The 18489-nt window shown below is 39.9% G+C and overlaps 1 protein-coding gene across 1 annotated transcript in view; it reads right to left on the bottom strand.

The window, feature by feature from the left end:
• ARHGAP10 (Rho GTPase activating protein 10) overlaps nt 1-18489 on the bottom strand; it is a 321844-nt gene that overhangs the window by 184067 nt on the left and 119288 nt on the right. The window contains exons 6-9 of the mRNA XM_082728962.1: nt 15552-15662; nt 13131-13235; nt 3236-3365; nt 307-413 (exon numbers count right to left, since the gene is read on the bottom strand). Of these exons, the coding sequence (XP_082585088.1) occupies nt 307-413; nt 3236-3365; nt 13131-13235; nt 15552-15662 (453 nt within the window). The remainder of the gene's footprint in view (nt 1-306; nt 414-3235; nt 3366-13130; nt 13236-15551; nt 15663-18489) is intronic.

Genomic DNA, 18489 nt, shown 5'->3' on the forward strand with positions numbered 1-18489 from the left:
AAAAATCAAAATATAATGTCTTTATCATTAGAGAATATGAACAACATTAAAATGTCAGCCTCGGACTCTGGGTGGCTCAGTGGGTTAAGCGTCTGCCTTTGGCTCAGGTCATGATCCCGGGATTCCGGGATGGAGTCCTGTGTCGGGCTCCCAGTTCAGTGGGGAGCCTGCTTCTCCCTCTGTCTCTGCCCCCCTCTCTGATCATGCTCTCTCTCAAGGAAATAAAACCAATAAAACAATGAATAAAACGTCAGCCTCAAAAACTACCTCTCATATAGAACACATAATATATAATCAAATACTTACAAGTTTTCCCCCAGATCTGTGCTCAAACGGGATTATGTTGAACTTCTTGGCAGCTTTCCGATACATGCAGTAGTGCTTGACCCAACTGGAACCAAACGGAGCAGGCCCTTTAACAAGAAGCAGAACTTTACGTTTGTCCTCATAAATAAGCAGATACACAGAGTTTCAAACATATTACTAGAGAGGAAAAACCCATTAAGCATCAACTAATAAAGCTCAAGGAAACAAACCAACAACACTGTTGATTCCAATTTAAAAAGCAAAAAAGTAGGGAAAATAAGAAGGCTAAGAGATTATTGGAGAGAAGATTCAATACTTTTCAGCAACAAAGCCATGAGTTGAAGACATACTCTTCAAACAGTTTGCCAGACTGGGCCATTATCTTACACCTACAAATCTCTTCATTGTGAACTATATTTTTTGTTTATTTCCAGGTATTAAGATCTCACAAGGGTTTCAAGTATTCCATTCAATGTACGTGATGGGTTTGGATTCGGTTCTGGCCTCTCAAAATGATGCAATCAAAGAATCACAATGCTGAGAAAAAGCATCTAGTCCAGCATCTACAAGAGTGTTAAACTCACTATAGCAACTTGGTAGGCAGCTGTCCTTACTAACGACGGTAAAGCTAAGCTTTAAAATGAAAACTGAAGCACAGAGAGGTGAGCGGTTCACATACAACCAGAACATTCTCAGAACCTCTTTTTACCTCTTGTAAAGTCAGTCTTATCACCACCTGAGCTCTTGGAAGACAGGCGTCTGTGTGAGGAATACCTAGCAATCTAGTATAAACCAGTAAAAGTCCAATCATAACAAAATTAACTCCCTAAAGAAGTTGACAGTTGTGTTTTTACCAAGTAAAGATTAAAAAAAAAAAAGTAACACCTTTTATCACCATCATTTTGCCTGCAAACAAAATTTCTATACCTAAAAATCAAGAAGGACAAGCTTAGGAGGGAAAAAAGAACTCATTCAAAAGGAATCCACTGAGCTTTAAAAATTAGCCATTCACATTGTTTTGGGGGCAGTGGGGAATGAAAAATGTTACTAGACCATAGTAAATCTCACCTCAGGTCATCAGGAGTGCAAAAACCAAAATCCAGGGACCACTGGTGTGTGTGTTACAAATAGCTAGCATTTGTATCCTATTCTATGGTTCAGAACATACTGTGCAGATATTTCACTAAATACTAAGAAAAAGTGCAGATATTTCACTAAATACTAAGAAAAATGGATGAATGGATGGTTCATTATTATCTCTTTAATTTTAAAGAACTTAGACCAAATGCCCGAAAAATGACAAAGCCTATCCTCAAAATGGATTCTCTGTTCCCTAACACCAACATCTTCCCATTCATTAAGCCACTGTCCTTTCCTGACTCCCATCTGACCCGAGCATATAGGCCTTTCCACAGCTGTCCACACTCCAGGTAATATCCTAGATAGCGTGACACGGACTGACAATTCCAGCATTCAGAACCTGTGATCTAAGGGAAATTCTCTCCATTTTCTCAACGGTGCTTCCATTTTCTCAATTGTAAATGGAGTAATAATAGTAATGGAGTAACAATAGTACTGTGCACTTCATAGGGGTTTTTTAATGGATTAAATGAGACAAGGTGTATAAAAAGTTTAGCGAGGTATCTGGCATGCAGTTAATAAGAGTAGATGTTGCCCCTAATGTTTTCATTCTGTTCTTCCAACTAGACTCAGCCCACTTCCTCTTAAAGACAGTAAGTTGAACAACAGCTATAAATCTAAAAATTAAAGTCTCCTATAACTTTCATCAGGGGCATATAATACAAAAATTCTATCCTTCTTATGTCTCCAACCTACACATTAATTTAGTTATTTCCAATTCAAAACAAACTGAGATTAAAAAGCTAAAGCATCAGAAAGATTCCAAGTTCTACTCGCCATGCAACTCCTCTTTGTGAGACATGAAGACTGTGGGAAGCCCAGACTGAATAAGGACAAATGGAAAAAGACCCACTGTGCCGGCCACAGATGCATTAACTTCACTTGGAAGCGTAGCTACCCCACAGCTCTTCCCTGAGTACACTCTCCTACTCCAGCAGTCGGTTGGAAAGTCTTGTAAATCAGCCACACTACTGAAAACTGAAGGGCGCTGGGCTACAGTCAGGTGTGGGAAGGCAGGAAAACAGCAAATACAGAAACATTTTCGCATTCGCCTCCCGTCTACTAAACAGTACTCGGGTTCTACAGTTAATGAAGTAAAGTTTAAAAGCTGAACAGTTAAAATACGACCAAACTATCAAAAAGTCTGTAAGAATTTTTAGGTGCCTTAATTTTCAAAATAAGGACACTTTATACACCGCATATCCACTGAGAGCAACAATACTAAAAATTCCATGAGATAAGTTAGAATGCCATCTAGGACTATTTTTTATAGCCATCTGCAATCACCCTGATAATTTTAGCAAGAACAAATGATCTCAGATCGGTGTGGAAAGAACTGATGTAAAGGAATAGGAGGAATATGTCCCTGTTGACTTGAGCATGGAGAAGGAGGGCTGTGGGAGGGGGAGGGTGTGCATATGTATATGAATGTGCATATGCGTGTGCGTAGGTGATAAGGACGGTGAGGGATGAAGGGAAGGGAGGAAAAATACCTCGCCTCGATTTCAGCCTTACACCAAGTTCTGGCATCCTTATAAGCAAGTTTTAGCCAAGTGTGATGCAGAATTCCAGGGTGCATCTGGAAAGTGGGGTGCTCCTTGAGTTCCTAATTTCACTGTCCTCTCCCTAGAGCAAGAATGTGTTTTCCCCCACAATACAAAATATACCTTCTAAGACAAGAGGGGGCAAAGGAAGTGGTAGGAATAACTGTTCCAAAAAGGAGTAATTACAGTAAGAGTTTTAAAGTAATTTTTCATTAGTTATTTATCACTGCTGGAGGTCCTCTTACTTTTTTCCTGTACATACAAGTAGCCTTCTGCCGTGAACTGACTTGCTCGTTTATGGTCTTTGGGATTCTGTCTTATTTTGTTCATAAGCTCTTCCACTTCTGACCTTGTTCCTTCAAAACGATTCCGTGTCTGAAATAGATTAAAAAAAAAAAAAGTAAGTTTTAAGTTCTCATATGACCTTTTCCATGTACATTTTTAAGTCTCTGGATAACTATAATTAAATTGGTGGGATTTTCCTATAAAATTCTTGAAATATACCCATCACTTCCAGTGTGTCTCTTTGTGAAGATTACCGTTAAAAGAAAAAAAAATTAGTGGTAGAATAGCTAATAGAGGAGTCTAAGCTAAGGTAACTGAAGGTTCTTTACTCTTGAAGCTTTGAACACCAAGAATGCTTGTGTTATTCAACATAAGAATTCATAGCTCCACATCCCACAATATTACTAAATCTTAGATTTTTTTTTTTTAAGTAGGTCATAAAAGATCTGGGAAGTCTTTCCTTTGCACAATCAATCTGACTCACTAGTATTATACCAGCAGTATTAGGTACTCAGAACCTAAAAAAGTTAATTCTTCTCTGCCAAATGATAAATATGAGGTCATTTTTTGCAGGTCATGGTAGTTGCACTTGAAATGACATTTCTCAGATAAAGGAGAGCGGGGGAAGGAATCTCATGTACGAATAATGTCTTTGATATCTGGAGAGACAAATCACATTTCTGAAACCCAGGAGACTTGGAGTGCTAATATCTCTGTCACACAGACACAGTGGAAACATACATGCGAGGTGAAGTGACGAAATTAACGAGGCAAGCATGATGAGTCAGCGCCGCCAAGTTTCTGGACATGTCTTTTATCCACACTCTAAAATAACTGTATTAACACCCAAAAACTGCTGATGTGAAATTGTGAAGAAGTGGAGATAAAAAAAAACGTTTTCATTGAAATCCCTCCTCTCTCCTCCCTGCAATGAAAGAGGTTACCAAGGGTCCTAGAACAGCAAAATGGTAGAATGGTACGCATTATTTTTAGGGGAATGGGAGTCTGATAAATGTGGATTGCAAAGTGGAAAACTTATCTGAAGACGCTTCAGATCTTAAACACAAGCTGAGAGTACAAAAAAAAAAAAAAAAAATATATATATATATATATATATATATATGTACTAGAACAAAACGCAGGATTGCAAGGAGGGTGGGACTCATCTATTAACGGCCGGTCGGTCCCCTCCTTCCCTTCTTAGTTCTCATGCCTCCAGGATTTCTTGTCACCATTTTAATACCAATGATACCCTGATTTTATTTATTTGCCTCCTTTGTCACTTAGATTTCTCTCAACCCTCACTCACTTCTTCCTGAATGTGTGTCGGTGTGTGTATAATATTTATATATATAAAGACTTTAGAGATATTGCAGGTTTGGTTCCAGGTCACTGCAATAGAGTGAATATTGTGATTAAGCAAGTCAAATGAATTTTGGAGTCTCCTAGTATATATAAAAGTTATGTTTACACTATACTGTCGTCTATTAAGTACACAATAGAATTATTTCTTAAAAATGTACATATCAAAAAAAAACAAAAAAATGTACATATTTTACGTGTAAAATGCTATTTGCTTAAAAAAAAAAAAAAAAACACCATCATCTGAGCTTTCAGTCATAACCATTTTGCTGGTGGAGGATCTTGCTTTGATATTGACGGCTGCTGACTGACCAGGGTGGTGGCTGCTGAAGGCTGGGGTGGCTGGGCCTTTTTTTTTTTTTTAAAGACTTATTTATTTATTTACTTGACAGAGAGAGATCACAAGTAGGCAGAGATCTAGGCAGAGAGGAGGAAGCAGGCTCCCTGCTGAGCAGAGAGCCCGATGTGGGGCTCGATCCTCGGACCCCGAGATCATGACCTGAGCCAAAGGGAGAGGCTTATTAACCCACTGAGCCACCCAGGTGCCCCTGGGGCAATGTTTTGAAATAAGACAACAATGATATTTGGTAGCATTTTGCCCATGATGGAACTTCTTTCCAGATTGGACTCAACCCTCTCAAACCCTGCTGCTATTTTATCAATCAAATTTACGGAATGTTCTAACTTCTTTGTTGTCATTTTAACCAACCTTCACAGCATCTTCACCAGCAGTAGCTTCCATCTCAGGAAGCCGCTTTCTTTGCTCATGCATAAAAAGCAACTCATCTGTTCTAGATTTATCATGAGATTGTAGCAATTCAGTCCCTTCTTCAGGCTCTACTTCTAATTCTGGTTCTCTTAGTGTTCCCACCCCATCTGCAGTTACTGCCTCCACTGAAGCCTTGAACCCCTCAAAGTCATCCTTGAGAGTTGGAATCAGCTTCTTCCAATCTCCTGCTTATGTTGATATTTTGACCTCTTCCCGTGAATCACGAATGTTCTTCGTGGCATCTAGCTCGCAATGGTGGGCTTAGAACATTCAGTAAAGCACGCCGTTAACAGATGTGCTGTCATCCAGACCTTGTTGTTCCTGCCATTCACAGAGCACAGGTGGAGCAGATTCGGTCTAATGCTCAAGGGCTCTACGATTTTCAGAATGAGCACCGGCTTCAACTTAAAGTCATCAGCTACATTAGCCTCTGACAAGAGAGTCAGCCCATCCCTTGAAGCTTTGAAGCCAAACATTATCAACATTGAAACCTGCTGTGTAGCAAGGCCACCTTCATGAATTTTCTTAGCTGGAGCTTCTGGATGGAGCTACTTGCTGTGTCTTCTCCATCAGCCCACGCCACTTCCGCCTCACACTCGTCCATTAGGAAGACAGCTTCTTCCCTAAAACCTCATGAACCAATCTCTGCCAGCTTCCAGCTTTTCTTCTGCAGCTTCCTCACCTCTCTGAGCCTTCAAAGAACTGAAGAGAATTAGGGCCTTGCTCTAGATTAGGCTTTCGCTTAAGGCAATGTTGTGGCTCGTTTGATCTTCTATGCAGACCGTTCCAACTCTCTCCATAACAGCAATAAGAGCATTTTGCTTTCTTAGCATCCATGTGTTCACTGGAGTAGCACCTTTAATTTCCTTCAAGAATTTCTCCTTTGCACTCACAACTTGGCTAACTGTTTGGGGCAAAACGCCTAGGTTTCAGCCTATCTGAGCTTTCGACATGTCTATCTCACTAAGGTTTCTTCTAGCTTTTGATTTAATGTGTGACTCTTCCTTTCACTTGAACACTTAAAGGCCAATATAGGGTTATTTACCAGCCGAATCTCAATATTGTTGTGTCTCAGAGAACAGGGAAGCCTGAGCAGAGGGAGAAAGATGGGGGTAGGTGTGGGACGGCTGGTCAGTGGAGCAGTCAGAACACACACATTCACTGATTACGTTCACTATCGTATGCGGGCACAGTCTGTGGCACCCCAAAACAATTACAATAGTAACATCAAAGATCATGGATCATGATCACAAATGTAATAATAATGAAAAAGCCTGAATTATCACGAGAATTACCCAAATATGAGACAGACAGACAAGGTAAGCAACTGCTACTGTAAAAATAACACAACATTGTATGACATAGATTGCCGTAGACCTTCAATTTGTAAAAAACAAAAACAAATAAACAAAAAAAACCCCACAGGATCTTTGAAGCTTAAAAAAGCAGAGCACAACAGAGTGAGGCATGCCTGTACATACACACAGATACAGATACGTGCATGCCATGTATACAGATGCCGGGCACGCACACACACACATAAGCACACACTTGCACACACGTTGACATTCCTGTTAATCTCATGAGTTGCACCCAATACTTTCATTACTTATAGTAATGCTCAAATTGTCCTGGGATTGGACCAGCAGGGGCCCCTTCTAGCTGAATCTTGAATCTATTGAGACACTCCCTTAATTGTGTAGTTCCTTACTTTCTGGTCCCAAAAGGAGTCTGATACAGTCTGGTCGCAGTGTGTCACAGTTAAAAGGGTGTCACTACTTCTGTGTGTTCTTGGCAGACAGAAAAACTACACAGATGTATATATATGTACACAAAGATAGGTGGGGTTTTCCTTTACATACATACATTTCTATGTGTCGCTATACTAAAAAAAACTCACATGTTCACACCAACAAGTGTAACCCCAATCCAATACTCCAGTTTCTTTCTAGCCTATCCCTTCCCAATTTGGAAGATTTGTTTATTTATTTGACAGAGAGAGAGAGAGAGAGTACGTGCATGAGCACACACAGGCAGGGGGAGAGGCAGAGGGAGAGGAAGACAGAATCTCAAGCAGACTGAAGCAGGCTCCCTGCTCACCCTGAGATCATGGCCTGAGCCAAAATCAAGAGTCAGGAGCCTAACTAAACCACCCAGGCACCCCTCCCTTCCTGATTTGATACATTTCTTTCCAGAGAGTGAGAACTCCAGCTCCCATTATTCTCAATCTATTTACTTACTTGTTCAATTAACACATCTGCTCCATATAATCAATCTCCCAAACACTTCAGCTGTCTCTTCTGCAGGCTGCCTCTCTACCCTCCCCACTCCCCATCATCCCCACTCCCCATCATCCCCACTTTGCCTGCTGCAGACCTCGCCGCGGAGTACCACCTGCCTTACTGTCCGACTTTCTCAGATGCATACGACTCTGCACTGGGGAGGGAGGAGAATGATTTTACCATTTTAGGTAAATTATGAATAAGAGTGAAAATTGCATTTTTTATTTTTTTATAAAGATTTTATTTATTTATTTGAGAGAGAGAGCATGGGGGGAGGGGGGGGTCAGAGGAAGAGGCAGACTTCCCGTGGAGCAGGGAACCGGACAGGACTCAGTCCCAGGACCCTGGGACCATGACCTCAGCCAAAGGCAGACATTTAAGCAACTGAGCCACCAGGTATCCCTACATTTTTTAAAATTTGAATATAAATAATAGAATGGCTAGAAACTCACAATCTCCAATTCTAAGTTCCAGGTAAATATTATCATCAAATAATAACAATGTTAGACTGGAAACAGTACAGTAAGTGACCTGTAGAGTGTTTACACTGTGGCTGGCACAACTGAAAATACTTTTTGGTGCTTTATCTTCAAAATAACCTCTAAGATAGTCTGTGCTATCCATTGTCAATAAAAAGGAAAAGGAAATTCCTTTCCTGGCATGCTTTCCTAAATATATTTCCAAATAAAACAGTCTTAAATTAAGGCTTATAAATTAAATATATTATTACATCACCTCTTTGGGAGGAGGATTCAATCTGAGGACCAGGCTGGAAATCAGACACATTTGAGTATGTCTAGAAACCTGGTGAGTCAGGCTTAACATAGGTTCACTCCCATAGTAAGGGAAAAAGGAAGACGTGAGAGAGAAGGAGCTTTACACAGTGTTATACCCAGAAATAAAGCTTTCAAGGCAGAGGGGAAAGGCTGATTCCAAGCACAGATAGCCAGTTTAAGTTTTCCCATCCTCGCCCCATGACCTCATTCAGAGAGGAAAGGAAGGCAAAGTATAATTAAAAATACAAAAAAGGAGAGTTCCTTGGTGGCTCAGTGGTTAAGGATCTGCCTTTGGTTCAGATCATGATCCCAGGGTCCTGGCATAGAGCCCTACAGTGCGCTCCCTGCTCAGTGAGAAAAGAAACTTTCGGGGCGCCTGGGTGGCTCAGTGGGTTAAGCCTCTGCCTTCAGCTCAGGTCATGATCCCAGGGTCCTGGGATCGAGCCCCGCATCAGGCTCTCTGCTCGGCGGGGAGCCTGCTTCCTCCTCTCTCTCTGCCTGCCTCTCTGCCTGCTTGTGATCTCTGTCTGTCAGATAAATAAATAAAATCTTTAATACAAAAAAGGTTTCATGAACAGCTGTAAACCATGAGGGTGGGTTCCATGCAGCCCTGCTTTAGTAACCTTGCAAAATAACATAACAGAAAAGAGGTAAGGCTCTACACACACACGCACCCTCACTGGAATCCCCATATTCCCCTCAAACGTCCCCGTGCAGAGGGAGGTGGCAGAAAAAGAACAGCAGGCAACAGACTCCAGGGGAAAAGGTAATAGAGTCTAAATCCCATGTAAGATACCTTCCATGGGGATGAGGGAAACACAGTTTAGAACTGGTAAGAGGAGATTCACCCGTGGGGCCTAAATCTTTGTTTCTACAATTGAAGGGACTCTTGTGTTACCCACAAATTGCTGAGGTCTGGGCAATACATTCCTCAGCTCCTATGTTAACAGGCCCCAGACATGTGATGAGAGACCCATTTATATCCCAGCACAGAATCTGAAACCAACCACCATGGTCACTTGGAAGGAGTCCACCCAAGTTCCATTGCTGGACCTGACCCAAAAGCAGTAGGACAGCAGGAAGTTACTGTCCTCAGTGTCCTCATCTATAAAATATGAATGACAAAATCTATATCATAGGACTTCTATGAAGACGAAATGTGCAAATTCCAAATAAAGCACACGGGTAATGGCTGGTCCACAGTAACAAAATAAATGTAGATGACATTACTACTACATACTACGATGACTATTACACTGTCACCATAAAGTGACAGTTATTCCCTGTCAAAGGATAAAGGAAAATCTTCAATATCAGACTAACAGTTAATTGTTGTAAAGCTGATTGTAAGCGAAAGTATACTTTTAAAAATTTTTTCAGAATATAAAAACGAATCCACAACATTATAAAATAGAAAGAGAGAAGGAGCATAAACAGTTCTGCCTTGGGGGCAGAAAGAAAATGTTTAAAAGCGATTAAAAGTGACCATAAATCTATCTCTCAGAAATAAGCACTTTCATATTTTTACACAATCACTTCCAATCCCTCAAAAAAAAAAAAAAAAGTAATTTATTGTTTTAGTGTTCTACTTTTCTCACAACACTGTAGCAAAAATATTTGGGCATATTCTTAAAATCTTAACTATTCTTAGGCTCTTCTGGGGATTCTTCATGAATTCTAAGATTTCTCAAATTATATTTCCTTCTAGGAAGAATTCTATTCTAGTTTCTCTTTCCCCACATTCTTCTGGGGATAAAGATAACAAAAGTTTAAATTTAGTTTTTTAAAATATACTTCAATTTTGATGCAACTTATATTTTTCTTGAAAATCTATTTTCTAAAAGCCATCTTGCGGTTTTGCTTTTCATGTTTTACTCTGGATTATGGAAAGTCGAAGAGGAATAAATTGCTTTCAAAAAAATAAAAGAGGTGTTACCATTTTTACAACAGAAAAGGTGAAACCAGATGGGGAAAACTAGGTTGTTTTCATTTTTAAGTAACTTTTACCTTTTTTCTGATTTTATAAAAGGATCTTGCTGTTTTTTACTACAAATACTTAAAAGTTGACCAAAATTATCCATATCTTTAAAGCACCCAGATAGTTAATGTTAAGGTTTTAATATTTGGGTCTACTTCCTTAATAGATAAATATACACTGCATAAAAAAAAAGACATATAACTGGGATTTTTGTAATCTGTAGTTTTCTATCGCCAGCCTTTTCCCTTTATTACACTAAAAGCTGGTATCATCAGGGAATGAGCAAAATGGCCAAGAAATGACCAAAGCACAGCAACACTCGGGTACAGTGGGCGGGTACCACAGAAGGAGTGGCCCACGTTTCAAAGGTGTTGGTGTTTCTGAAGGGAAAAGAAAGAACTAGGAACAAACAGAAACAGCAGAGACACCTGGACCAGGTGTTCTCAGAACTGCAGGTGAGGTGGAAAGAGGAGGCTCTGGATGAAAGCGTTCTGGGAGCAGCATCAGACACAGAATAAAAGAGGTGAGTATTTAGAGAAGAGTTCTTAGGGCCATTTACTGATGAGGACCCTTGAATTGCAGAGGATACAGAGATATTTTCCAGCCAACCATTCTTTGCCCATTTCTCTATGGGAAATGACTGTTATCAAAGGTAAGTTAACTTCAGAATGTCGTAAAGATATTAACCAAGTTATTTTCCAAACCATTTTAAGGGATAGCTTATTTTTAGGTTTTGCTTCTAAAACTTCATGACCGAGCATTGCTCATTTTCACTGAAATATTTAATCTCTCAAAATCATTCTGGTGTAAATAAGGTAACCATATCCCTTGTACTACACAGGAGTGTTACAGACTACGTCCATCCACAAGCAAGCTGTGCAGGGATAGTTTCATGGAAGCACCTGGGAGACACGATGTACCCCACCCCTCACCCCAGATATCCAGGCAGAGCCAGCTTCATGGGCACATAGCCCGTGTAACAACACAGGACCTTGTGCTCAGAAAGTCACAGGCTTGGTTTAATACTCTGCTGTTACAGTCTTGAAATTCCTCATTTTAAAATAAGGATCCTGCCTTCCCATTTACACTGGCCTCAAAAATTATGGAACCCATTCTGCCTGAAGGTTCTCATCCAGGCCAGCCCTGCATTTGACAGATGACATCCAGACAGGAGAAGTAAATTTCCACAAGTTATACAGCCAGGTGGTAGAGGGAAAAAAAAAAAAAAATCGAGAGTATAATTAATCTTCTAAACCAACTATATTACATTCTTTTTACAAAACTGCAAAAGTACTCTGAAAAATCGCAGCAACATTAGACTGTTCTACTACCTACAGAGACAATTTTAAAATTAGAACTAATCTATACATACAGATACATTTTGACGTTTTTTTAGAATTCTGTTCCACTATAGTCACTGATAGTGGGGGGTGTGAGTGGGGGTGGATATTCTTTTAGTTATTTAACCCAGCTCAACATCCAAATAATCTACAAATACAAAATGATACTTGAATTACCAAAAGAGAGAGAGAGAAAGAGATTGATCTACACTCCCAAATGTAGGGAACTAAACAAAAAACTTAGAACCAAAATCTACACAAAACCATTCTTCCTCAGTCTCAATGATGAGATTAAATTCAAAGTCAGGCACAGAGTCCCATCCTTCATATGTCTTTAAGGATGAGCTAGAATGTGCTTGTCCCAAAACTCACTCACTTTTTTTTTCTCTAATGAGGTCTAACATTATACTAAACATAACCTGAAAAGAATTTCAATGAGGACACTTTCAAAGTCAACTTAAGTCCTGAGAGGAAAAACATCCACCACCTCCTGATCAATATCATCTATGTTATACTATTTGATACTGCTCTCCTAAATCATAAACCAACAGGAACCATGAACTCAATACATTAGTGAGTATGCATAAACACAGGGAAGAAATTCCTCTTGAACCAGATGCCTACTTGGGATTAAAAATCAAGTAAGATACGCAGGTAATAGAAATGAGGTCATAACAACTGAAATGCCTTACATGTAAAGGGGAGTGTTCCTTTGTTTGTTTTCTCCACGAAAGACTGAGAGTTATATAACTAAGTTTACCCTTACAACTATCCCTACAGAAGGCAATATGTTGACAGTTAACACTGCTTTAGGACATATTTTAAAAGTTATTAAGAGAGTAGACCCTAAAATTTCTCATCACAAAAAAAGAATTCTTCTGCAGCTCTATGAAGTGGTAAACATAAACTAAACTCACTGTGGTAATCATTTTGCAATAGATATGTCACATCAATACACTGTACAACTGAAACATATACATGTATATGTACGTATATGAATTCATCTCAATAAAACTGGAAAAAATAATAAAAATAAATTATGGGACTCCTGATTAAAAACATATACCTAATGACTTACCTGAAAGTTAGACAAGAAAAATACATTAAAACAAATCTTAAAACAAATTCACTATCTTTAAAAAAAGAGCCACCAGGTGGCAGAATTCCTAAGCCTCACCTAATTGAAGAGCAGTTTGTTACACTGAGAACTGACCAGAAGGTGGCAACGTAGCCTTAGTTTCTCGACACCAACAGCTCAGCCTGGTCTTAGCTTAAGGCTTTTCATATAGCAAAATGAGAATACACATCTCAAACATCCTCTTATACTAGAAAGCTTTCATTTCCTTACATTCTGAATGTTGATCTGTAGTTCCATCTTGTAGTGATTGAAGTCTTTGGCAAGTTCATGGCCCTGATGATAGAAAGTAAACATTCCCTGAAAAAATGACAGCATCTAAGACAAAGGGGAAAAAAATGACATTAGCACAAACAAAAAACTCAGGGTAGAGGTAAAAAAAGAATAGAAACAGTCATGTATTGCGCCCCGCCTCGCCCCCCACATCCCACTATGATTCTACTGGAAGTAAGATAATTTAAAAGTCACTGGAATTCAACTAAATCTAACTACATATTATTTATTAATTTGTCCTTTTACAAAATGAAAGGTTTGTGATTTTTCCTTAAAAATCAGAGCCATTAGATAGCTTTGAGAGTACAGTGTACTGGAGAAATGGAGTTCTATATCACCCATTTGTTCTTTCAGTCAAGAGAATCTCTACATTCATTAATAATTGAAATCTTATCACCATAGGTCAATATAATCTATAATGAAATTGAAATCACAGAAACGAAGAGCTAGCGGCTCTCTCCAGTGGCGTTCAGCGCAGTGCGACATCTCTCTGGTGTCTCTGGACCTTCAGAGACTGGGGCAGAGACGGGTAGAGACAGGGTGATCATTAAGCTCTGAGTTCTGACCTACCCTCACCTACCTCTCTTGATTAAAGGGCACCTGCTTCTGCCCAACATGTGAGTGAATTTAAAGTGAGAAAAAGTGATTTGGGGTCAGAATTAGGGAAATTTTGAAATTCAATTTCCTCCTAATGTCGTGTTACACAAGTGAGGAATCTGGGACTCTAACGTCAAGTGGCCAGCAGGGGTCAATCCCCAACTTCAGCTCTGTTATAAGACCTTGAGCAAATTACTGAAACTTTCTGAACTTCTATTTCCTTATTTGCTTAGTGGGATCATAAAAAATATCTCCTTATAGAGTGAGTGTGTGGAATAAACACATGAGCATGGTGAAGTATTAGAACAACGACTTGAACAATGAGCACTGTAAATGCTCAATAAATGCAGGTCTTCATTAGTATTTCACATAAAAGAAAGCTTTATGGAGATGAATTTCTCTGTTTAAAATAGGTTAATTCTAGGGGTGTGTGGGTGGCTCAGTCGCTTAAGTGTCAGCCTTCAGCTCAGGTCATGATCCCAGACTCCTGGGACTGAGCCCCGCATCTGGATCCTTATTTGGCAGGGAGCCTGCTTCTTTCTCCTTTCCCTCCCAGCTTCATGCTCTGTCTCCTATCTCTGTCGCTATCTCTGTTTCTCTTGATTAAATAAAATCTTAAATAAAGAAATAAAGTTAATTCTATTATCTAACTAGACCACTGCTTCTATGAATGCCGATTTTAAGTTTATCATTAGTGGTTGGTTTTTTTGCTTCTCAAAATCACACATGGAATGAATAATTGTATGGGATGTAAATTCTATCTCAGTAAAGCTTTTTTAAAAAATCATGGGCAGGGGCGCCTGGGTGGCTCAGTGAGTTAAAGCCTCTGCCTTCAGCTCAGTTCATGATCCCAGGATCCTGGGATCGAGCCCCGCATCGGGCTCTCTCTCAGAAGGGAGCCTGCTTCTTCCTCTCTCTCTGCCTGCCTCTCTGTCTATTGTGATTTCTGTCAAATAAATTAAAAAGAAAAATAAAATCTTAAAAAGAAAAAAGAAAAAGAAAAAATCATAGGCAAAAGCACCTACATTAAAATTAATCTTGAGAATCATGAATTCCAGTGTTTCTTGGGGTTTTTTCACTAAAACCCACAGTATGAATTACACTTTACATATATTCATGTGTCCGTACACATTATACACACACACACACACACATACACACACAAAAATATATATATATAAAGAACTGAAGCTATTAGAACACATCCATATAAGCACAAACACAAATCACATGTCTGTACACAGGTCTATAGATTAGCCAGACTAACTGACAAAATAGTTTCAAATGCTTCACCTGCTGGTTCCTAATTTAGGTTGCCATAACTTACTTGGGTTAGAAATGATTTGTTACTGATAATTGTTCAAAGTACCAAAATTTGGACTGGTGTGCTTGCTTCCGAACAAACTCGAGCAAAGGAAAGATTATCCATTAAAGCACCACTGTCTCTCCCAACCTGACATTTATGTCGCAGGACTTTTCTTTAAAGGGCGGACCTACAATAGGGTGGCCGAAATTGCACCTGACTGCCGAGTCCTTGAGAAATAATATTCCCTACATGTTGCTGTGCCAGTAAGGCTGAGAACCACGAATTTGTAAGGTGATTCCTCGACTCATGGTGATGTGTTCACCCTTTATAATTTATGATGCTTTGCGCTTCATGTGTATGCATGATGGCCCCCAGCAACGGTAAAATCGATCCAGGAAGAAAAATGTTTCTATTTTATCACAAAATCTAACAATGGAATAACCTTCTGTGATACTTACAGGCTCCACAAACTCAAACTTCTTTCTTTCCTGGATTTCCTGAAGCTTACATACATATTCAAGAGACAGTTCATAAAAGTGCTGCCGATTCTGCTCCACTTGGATATCTGCCTGTGGTAAAGCAACAGAGGCTGGTTAAGAGATGGTGAGGAATGAAACTCTTGATCAGAGGTTCACAACGCTCTAAGCCCCATGCCAAATATGGCCCCCAGCCTGTTTTCCTACATAAAGTTGTACTGGAACATAGTCACAGCTACTGGTTCATCTCTCTTCCATGGCTACTTTCCTGTTGGAGCAGCCAAACTGAGTAGCTGCAACAGGAACCTGACTGCCTACAAAAAAAAAAGTAATTTTTACTATCTAACTCTGTAGAAAAAGTTTACCAGCGCCTGCCCTTTATGAGATTGACCCCAAGGATTGAACATCAAATAGTATGGCTCTTCATGAAAAACTCACCCCAACCCCAACGAATACCCAAGGTTGAACCATGCACGCACAGTCAAAATCACATAACCATTATTTCCATTGACAAACCCTCTAAGAATACAGTTGACTTGGGAAATCTAGTCACCTCAGGACTCATGACTGAAGGCAGGCACAGAAGAAGTGGCAGCTAGGGTACCATATGATCTAGCAATTCCACTTCTGGGTATTAACCCAAAGGAAACAAGAACACTACTTTGAGAAGACTGACTTACTGCAGCATTATTTACAATAGCCAAGACAGGAAGCAGTCCAAGTGTCCACTGACAGATGAATGGATAAAGATGCGGTACATATACATACTATGGAATATTATTCAGCCACAAAAAAAAAAAAAGAGTGAGATTTGCAGGGCGGGGGGGGGGGGGGGGGGGGCGGGAGCGGCAATCACTGGCAACAACATGGATGCACCCAGAGGCTGTTATGCTAAGTGAAGTCAGTCAGAGAAAGATAAATACCACATGATTTCACATATTTGTGGAACCTAAAAAAAAAAAAACAAAAAAAAACCTAAGGAACAAAAAAGCAAAACAGACCCGTTAAAATAGAGAACTGATGGTTGCCAGAGGGGAGGGGGAGGGAGGATGGGCAAAATGCATGAAGTGGGGAGGAGGTACAGGCTTCCGGGTATGGCAGGAATGAGTCATGGGGAGGAAAGGACAGCCTAGGGAGTACAGTCAACAGTACTGTAGCAGTGCTCTATGATGACAACTGATAGCTGTACCTGAAAGTGATGTAACATTGTGTGTCCACCATACTTCAATTAAAGAAAACATAAAAGAACCTGATTCTCAAAAAGTACCCCTGGGGATAAAAACCCTGGGATAAAAAAGGGATAAAGTACCCCTGGGGATAAAAAAAAAAAAGCCAGGACCCCTGAGGATAAAAATACGTTATATGTTTATTAAAAATAAATTAATTAATTTTTTTAAAAAGATTAAAAAAAAAAAAAAAAGTAGGCCAGGGCATGAAGCCCATCTATAGATAATCCTGCTCATAGGCCCTCAAAATGTGTCATCTTCTGGGAGTAAACAGACACCGATGGTCAGGAGACTATTCCAGGGGGTAGGGGTGGGGGTGGGGAGTTCCAGCTTATTTTGTCAACTAGAAGGGACCTGGGGGAGAAGCAGGGTTCCATGGGGGAACAGAAGAGCAAGAATGGTCATCCTAGAAACCACTCTTACAAGGCATCACAGGTTTCCTAAGTTGGCCAATTTTAAAAGTATTTATCCAGACATCTCTCCAAAGAGTATATATAAATGGCAACTAGCACCTAGAGAGATGCTCAAAATCACTAAGTATTATGGAAATAAAAATACAAGATACCACCTTATACCTATAAAAAAAAAATAATAATAAACAAAACTAACTTAAAAAAAAAAAAGAAAAGAAGTGTCATTGACAATGTGAAGAAACTGGAACCCTGTGCACTGTTGGTGGGAAGGCAAAATGACGCAGCTGTTATGAAAAACAGCATGGCAGCTCTCCAAAAAAAATAAAAACAGGATTATCACATGATACAGCAATTCCATTTCTGGGTATATACTCTTAAAAACTGAAAAGAGGAACTTTAAAAGATTTATATAACCCTGTTCACAGCAGCCTTATTTACAAAAGAAAAGCGGCAGCAACCGAAGTGCCCACTGACAGATAAATGGCTAACAAAATGTGACATAAAGATAGAGATAATATTATACAGCCTCAAAAAGGAAAGAAATTTGGGCACATGTTATAACATGGATGAACGTGAGAACATTATGCTAAATGGAATAAGCAAGTCACAAAAGGATAAATACTGTAGGATTCTACTTTTTTAAGGTATGTAGAACAAACTGATAGAGACAGAAAGCAGAAGGGCTATAATCAGGAGCAGGGGGTAGGGAGCTGGGGAAGTAGTCTTCAACAGATACAGAGTTTCAGTCTTTGGAGATGAGAAGAGCTCCAGATATGGAAGGTAGTGGTGGCTGCACAAGATCGTGAATGTGCTATGTGTGGAATAAAGCACAAAGCTTCTAAAGCCTCAGAAGGTCCTGAGTGGCAGGACTATCTTTTGTACCCAGATAAAGAGCCCCTCTGGAGCACACTTGCATTTATGCTACTGAGGCGGCAAGGTGGGGTTTCTACAGCGCACAAGGAAGACTGATTAATCAGAGGGCTGGACCTTTCAGTCCTGCACACTGACCTCTGGCAATGGGAGGCAGGAGGGGCACTGGAGCCTAAGCTCTGTAAGAACTCCAGAACATCCACGTGGCCGGACACATGTGAGTGCATCCCCACACCCCAGTTCCATGGGGACAGAAGTTTCTGTGTCTGGGACCCTTCCAGCCCCCACCCTGTGTGGCTATTCATCTCTAACTTTTATATTATTCTATATGATAAATCAGTAAATATAAATAAGTGTTTTATCTCGATTCTGTGAGCCACTCTTAGCAAATGAATCAAACTGGAGGAGGGA

Source organism: Mustela nivalis (assembly GCF_964662115.1).
Source record: "Mustela nivalis genome assembly, chromosome: 4".
NCBI lineage: Eukaryota > Metazoa > Chordata > Mammalia > Carnivora > Mustelidae > Mustela > Mustela nivalis.